The sequence below is a fragment of the Myotis davidii genome, unplaced genomic scaffold (genome assembly GCF_000327345.1).
Source record: "Myotis davidii unplaced genomic scaffold, ASM32734v1 scaffold964, whole genome shotgun sequence".
In the NCBI taxonomy this organism is placed as follows: Eukaryota; Metazoa; Chordata; class Mammalia; order Chiroptera; family Vespertilionidae; genus Myotis; species Myotis davidii.
Genome location: NW_006298351.1, coordinates 1,479,517 through 1,486,136, shown reverse-complemented (window position 1 = coordinate 1,486,136; position 6,620 = coordinate 1,479,517). Strand labels below are relative to the sequence as shown.

Here is a 6,620-nt window from a genome sequence, read left to right as displayed (position 1 = left end):
TGGAAGATACTGGACAAAAATCGTGCATCTATGGATGAGGACAGTGGGTGGGGAGTGAGGGCGGAGGATGGGGCGGGAACTGGGAGGAGGGGAGTTATGAGGGGGAAAAAAGAGGAACAAATGTAATAATCTGAACAATAAAGATTTAATTTAAAATAGAAAAAAAAAGAACAAAAAAAAAGAACAACAACAACAACAAAAAGCATAAGGAGTATGCTTGTTAAAAAAGCCACCCAAGTCCTGAGCAGTGGCTAGAGCATCAGCCTGCGGACTGAAGGGTCCCAGGTTCGATTCCGGTCAAGGGCATGTACCTTGGTTTCGGGCACATCCCCAGTGGGAGGTGTGCAGGAGGCAGCTGATCGATGTTTCTCTCTCATTGATGTTCCTGGCTCTGTTCCCTCTCCCTTCCTCTCTGAAAAAAAACCAATAAAATAATTTAAAAAGCCACCCAGCTTCCCACATCACACAACCCAGAAACAACTGCTGTTAACACATTTCCTTCCATCCTCTCTTCTCTGTGTACTTTTTCTTTTTATTACGTGGTTTAGGTTACACAGTATTTTAAACACCCTTTTCCAGTTTTCATTATATTATAAATACCTTTTCATATCATGAAAGAGCTTCAGAAACATTTTAAAGGCGGCATTGATTCCCATCGTGGTTTTCCTGTTTCCTCCCCATTGGCCCAGCGTTGGGAACATGCTGCTGCAAACACATTGTACGGAAAGCTTTGTCTGTGTTTCATAGTATGTCCGTATGATAGAGTCATGGAGTGGCTTCATGGGTCAAGGGCATGGACACCTTTAAAGCTCTTGATATGTTTAGGACAGGAGTCACTCTCCCCAGTTACAGATGGGAACTGAGCTCAGGTGAAAGGCTTGTCTGGGGTCATGCAATAAGTCACTGGTTCTCACCTGGAGGACTCAGGAGACTGGGGTGGGGGGGGCGGGCGGGGTGGAGGGGAGGTGTCGGTGGAGGCCTCCCCAGATGTCATATGCCAGAGTCTGACTGTCCTGCTGGCCTGCTCCCCCTTAGCTCACCAGCACCCCCGTGACGGACCGAGGACCGCATCTCCTCAATGCGCTGAACAGTTACAAAAGCCGGTGCGTGCAGGGAAGGGAGTGTCGTGGGGCACCCTCCAGGTGGGATTTCAGTCTAAAGGTCTTTCCTACCTTACGTAGCCTTTGCTCAAGCTTGCTCCCTGCCTGGGACTCCTGCCCCTTCTCTTTGACTGTACAAATCCTACCTGTCCTTCAAGACCCCGGGAGACACCCAGCTCCTCTGTGACGCTCCCCCTGACCCCTCCAGCAGCACGACACATTCTTGTCTGGGGGCTGCAGCCCTGATCTGAGGGCCCCTCTTGCCTTCGCCCTCTAGTTCTGGGCCAGGCTCGGAGGGACTGACTCAGCATCTCTCAGGTGAGTCAGTAGCTTCCCAGCCAGACTTTCAAGTTCTCAGAACCCACAGCTGCCACGCCCCTCACTACCACCACAGGGAATGGCCAGGCTCCTTAGCACAGCATTCACGGCCCCTATGTGACCCTGCCGTGCCTTCTGCCTCTGGCCCGTTGCCTTATTTATTCTGGATGTCAGCCATTCTGAAACCTTTGCTTTCGCTCCCGTTCTTCTCTTTCATTCATTTGTTCCAACAACAACGATTTTATTGAGCTGCTGCTCTGTGTCAGCCCTGTGTAGGCGTGAGGACACAGGATAAGCCCTGGTCCCTGCTTCCATCCGCCGCTGTCAGACCTATCCACTCTCCCACCTTCGCATGGTTTGGGGCCCAGACACAGCCCTACTCTGTGTCCATGAGGCTCCTGTCCTTCCGGGGACAGTGTCCTGAGGGTAGGGCTGCGACTGAGCCCCCTCTGCAGCCTCAGAGCAGCCCAGACGGTGTAGGAAAGATGAGGGCAGTGCCTGGAGGTGCTTTCAGTCTCCTTGTGGAGAGCAGAGAGCAGAATGGGGCTCCACTCGGGGCTACAGGAGGCCTTCCTAAGGGAGGTGGCTTTGGGGCTGGTTGAGGCAGAGAAGAAAAGGGAGAGGAGGAGCAAGAGCCACCACAGGCAGTGGAAGAACAGGAACCACCAGCCACATCCTCAGCCTCCGCCTGGGTCCCCTGGTCCCACAGGCCTTGAGGAATCGGCGTCTCCTCAGGCCACTCTGTATTTTAGCTCTGGGTCCAGGGAAGTGAAGAGAGTAGTTTTAACGCTTGACTCTGCTCCCCAGGAGGATGGACCCGACAGACTCCAGAGCTTTCTCCTCCCCTACCCACCTCTAGGTTCCTCTGCGGCAAGGAGATCAAGAAGAAGAAGTGCATCTTCCGCCTGCGCATCCGCGTCCCCCCCAACCCGCCAGGGAAGCTGCTGCCTGACAAGGGCCTGGTGCCCACTGAGTACGGCGCCTCCTCTGAGCTGCGTAAGAGAGGAAAGAGCAAGCCTGGGTCAGTGCCCGGAGACCCAGGGACTAGGGCTGCAGCCAAACTCTGGATCCCAGCTCCCAGACCCAGCAACACGCCATGTGATGGGCCCAGAGTGTGTGCTAGCGTCCGGGCAGGCAGGGAGGACCTATACCTGCTGGTTCCGCTGGAGGCACCCTGAGGGGCTGATCCCACATGGGGACTCCTCCTGCCTCAGTTCCTTATGGACTGGCTTGGAGGAAAAGCCAGATCCGGGCACCCAATCCTGCTGGATGGGGGCTTAGGCAGAGAAATCAGTGTGAGGCGTCCCTGGCCTCCCTGGTGGAGCTGAGCCCCTCCTCCTGGGCGTGGGGGGCAGAGTATCCGGGTGCATGTGCCTGAGAAGGCACCTTCTCTCTTCTGCCCATCATGCCTCCTCCATCCCCTCCCGCCCTGCTGCCCTTTTCCCCTTCCTCCCCAAGTCTCCTGGTGAAGGTGGCCGTCCAGCCCCCACGGCTGTGGCCCAGCCCTGCCCCTGCCACTCCTCCCTCTGGCAACCTCAGGGGCCTTCAGGGTCTAAAGTGGCCACCCTCTCCCTTTTCTGTCTCCACAGTTTGTTGCCTCACGAATTCCAGCAGCAGAAAAGGCGAGTTTATAGAAGAAAAAGATCAAAGTTTTTGCTGGAAGATGCTATTCCCAGTGTTAGTTTCTCATTTTCTTACTCTCTCCTTTCACACAGGATCAGCACATATTAGGGGAATTGTATAGGAATTGTCCAGGCTCTGCAAGCCCAGTCCTTTATCTCCCCAAGTTCTTTCCAGAACCTGAAGCGGGGGCCAAGGGTGGGTAATACCCTGTTCCCTCTGTCCAGGCGGGGAAACCGGGGCCAGGGAAGGGCAGTGACTTTCCTGAGGTCACAGCTCAGGGAGCAGCAGAGCCCAGCCTGCACCCAGGCTCCAGGGTTCGCGTCCCCCTTCAGCTGCCCCCCTGGGGATGCAGTGTTTACAGCGCCTCCCGTCTCCCGCTCTTCACACTCACACCGCCATCCCATTCTGCTGTCTTCCCACACCTCAGCGAACAGACCAGGGCTCACTGTCCACATTTGCAGCTGAGATACTGAGCCCAGACATGGGAAGGTCATGCAGTTGGCTAGAGATGGAGCCAGGACTGGGTGACCTGCTCCCTAGTCAGGCAGGTCTGGGAATAAGAGGAAGCGAGTCTTACCCTGGGAGGGTCCAGCCCTCAGAAGCTTGGCTCCACCGGCAGGCAGCTGTGCAGCCTGAGGCTCAGTGCCCCCTCGCCCCTGCTCCTTCCTGTATCCACAGAGCGACTTTACCTCGGCCTGGAGCACCAACCACCACCTGGCCAGCATATTTGACTTTTCGCTGGATGAAATTCAGAGTTTAAAGAGGTAACAGTGAGGGAGCCACCTCCACACCCCAGCAGCGAAGGCGTCCTCTGGAAAGTGCAGAAAGCCTTTTGGAGCGGAAGCTCTCCTAAAAGGGGAGGTGGCCAGGGAAGGCTTTCTTGACTCCTTGGACTTTGAAGTCTGGAAGGGGAGGACATGGACAGGCAGAGAGGAGGCCCACGTGTGTGCACATGTCTAACTTCAATCCAGACTCTTGGGTATGGAGTACGCTAATCTATAACTGCCATCCGACTGCAGGTGTGATGGCAGCAATGGGAACGTGGGCCCCTGCTGGGAGGTCAGAGAGGCCCAAAGATGACTGGAGAGGTGTGGGGGGCGGGGGGGCAGTGCTGAAAGCCTACGACAGGCTCACCCTCTCTTCCCTCTTAGTGCCAGCTCAGGCCAGACCTTCTTCTCAGACTTGGACTCCACGGATGCTGCCAGCACCTCTGGCTCCGCCTTCCCCGCCCGCTGCCTCCACCTCCCACTTCTTGCCATGTGCTCATTCTGTGCAGCTGAGGGACCTGGCCTTCTGCAGCCGTGAGCCTGGATCTGAGACCCTCTGGCTGAGTGGGCTGTCAGGTGGCTCCACTTTGATTGCTGGGTGGCATTTCTCTCTGGGTGGTTCCAGCTCAGGGCCATTTGACCAGCGGTTCTTTCTCTGGGGCTCTTGGCCTCTGCACGCCAGGAGGTTGCATGTCTGTGCCTCTGACCGCAAGGTCCCGACCCTAGTTCTGTGTTCCAGTCTCTGAGGAAAGGAGCCGTGGATTTGGAAGCCTGGTGGAGAGGAGAATGACATTCTGCAGAGTGTGGGGTCTAGGAGGGGGACAGAAACCCCAGAGGCCTCGCTGAGGGGCCAGCCCGGTTGGCAATAGCCGTCCTCAGCGGCGTAGGGAGGGTGAACTTCTGAACTCTGGGCTCCTTTAGCTCTATTTTGGAGTCCCAGAAGCTCCTGCAAAGTAGAATTATGTATCTTGGGAGTTTTTCTCTTATTTTGGGTTTCTTTTTCTGCTGTTGCCTCTGTATTTTCACTTTTTTTTTAATTATTTTTTTAATCAGGGAGGAAGGGAGAGGAGAGAGAGATAGAAACATCAATGATGAGAGAATCATTGACCGACTGCCTCCTGCATGTCCTCCTTTGGGGATGGAGCCCGCAACCTGGGCATGTGCCCTTGACTGGAATCGAAGCCAGGACCTTTCAGTCCGCAGGCCAGTGCTCTATCCACTCACCTATTTCTTCCTGTTTCTTCTCACTAGCCCTTTGGCTCTTTCTGTTCCAAGCGTCCGAATGTGTGCCTCTTCTTGTGTGCCCACTTCTCTACCAAGTCTGCCTCTTGCTGCCCATGTGTGTGCACATGTCTGTCTGACTCTTGGATATGGGGTACTCTAACCCATAACTGCCATCCGGCCCCATTTGACTTGTCTAGCCCAAACGAGGGACAAGGCAGTGTAAGCGGGGCCTCTGCACAGCCTGACGTCAGGAGGCACAGAGGATGGAGCCCCAGCTCTGTGTAGGGCTTGTTTCCTAAATATAGAGCTGGAGCCCTAACCGGCTTGGCTCAGTGGATAGGGCGTCGGCCTGTGGACTGAAGGGTCCCAGGTTCGATTCCAGTCAAGGGCATGTACCTTGGTTGCGGGCACATCCCCAGTGGGGAGTGTGCAGGAGGCAGCTGATCGATGTTTGTCTCTCATCGATGTTTCTAACTATCTCTCTCCCTTCCTCTCTGTAAAAAAATCAATAAAATATATTTTTTAAAAAATATAGAGAGAGCTGGACACACCGAGGTCTGAATCCTGGCTCCGTCACTGCCCGGCTGGTGGCTTCTCCCCTGGAGCCTGTTTCCCTCCCGTGGGGCTGTTGTGAGGATCCAGTGGGCTGATCCACACCTGGGTGGGGGGTGTCTGTGCCCAGGGGAGTGCTCAGGAGGTGGCTGTGAGGATTCCCCCTCAATCCCCTCTTCTGCTCCCCCCACCCACAGACGGACAGTGGGCAGCCGGAAGAGGAAGCTGGCAGCCACGGCCTACACGCCACTGCGGGCAAAGCGGCGGGCAGCCGAGCCGAGTGGACGCTGCCCCTCTGACAGCGGGGCCGAGGGTGCTTCGGGCCCCGAGAGAGCAGACGAAAGCATTGACAGCCACACATTTGAGAGCATCAGTGAGGACGACTCATCCCTGTCCCACCTCAAGTCATCCATCACTAACTACTTTGGTGCGGCTGGGCGGTTGGCCTGTGGGGAGAAGTACCAGGTGCTGGCTCGGAGGGTCACGCCCGAGGGCAAGGTTCAGTACCTGGTGGAGTGGGAAGGGACCACCCCTTATTGACTAGCCCACAGGGGGTGCCAGGAGCCCTGGAAGCAGAGAGACAGTGGAAGCCGCAGGCTCCCAGGTTCTCTTCAGGGAGGGGACGGGGAGGGAAGCAAGGCAGAGCTGCAGGTGCCTGGCCCAGGCCCTTCTGCGCCTCCGCTCTGCCCTTCTGCCTTGGGCCTCAGGCTCATCACCCCTTTGCCCGTGTCTCTAAGGTCAGAATGCACCCCCACACTCTGCACTCCTTCAAACTGTTCCTTCCAATGTGTGTCGCCCTGGCTCTGGGATGCTTTTTCCTGAAGCCTGAATCTGTCTTTGTCCCTGATTTTGTGTCACTTATCTCTCTCCCCTCTTTTGGGTGTGTGTGTTTAGACACCTACACATGCATGCTGTCCCTTGTGTAACTACACACACGAGCCCAGATAAGGGCAGAACAAGAACCGCTGAGAAAGCGGGTGAAGGTGGGAGCTTTTCTCTCCCACTTTCCTGCCCCCCCCCCCCCCCCCCCGGTTCT

At 56.0% G+C, this 6,620-nt stretch overlaps 1 protein-coding gene across 2 annotated transcripts in view; it reads left to right on the top strand.

Annotated features, from left to right (window-relative positions):
- Positions 1-4,356, top strand: part of PHF19 (PHD finger protein 19) — a 12,915-nt gene extending 8,559 nt beyond the window's left edge. The window contains exons 9-13 of one of the 2 annotated variants that reach the window (XM_015570636.1): positions 1,036-1,103; positions 2,278-2,439; positions 3,008-3,095; positions 3,720-3,805; positions 4,193-4,356. In XM_015570636.1, coding sequence (XP_015426122.1) covers positions 1,036-1,103; positions 2,278-2,439; positions 3,008-3,095; positions 3,720-3,805; positions 4,193-4,346 — 558 coding nt within the window. In that variant the 3' untranslated portion in view covers positions 4,347-4,356. The remainder of the gene's footprint in view (positions 1-1,035; positions 1,104-2,277; positions 2,440-3,007; positions 3,096-3,719; positions 3,806-4,192) is intronic. The other variant, XM_015570637.1, reaches the window with a different exon arrangement.
- Positions 4,357-6,620: the final 2,264 nt, after the last annotated feature.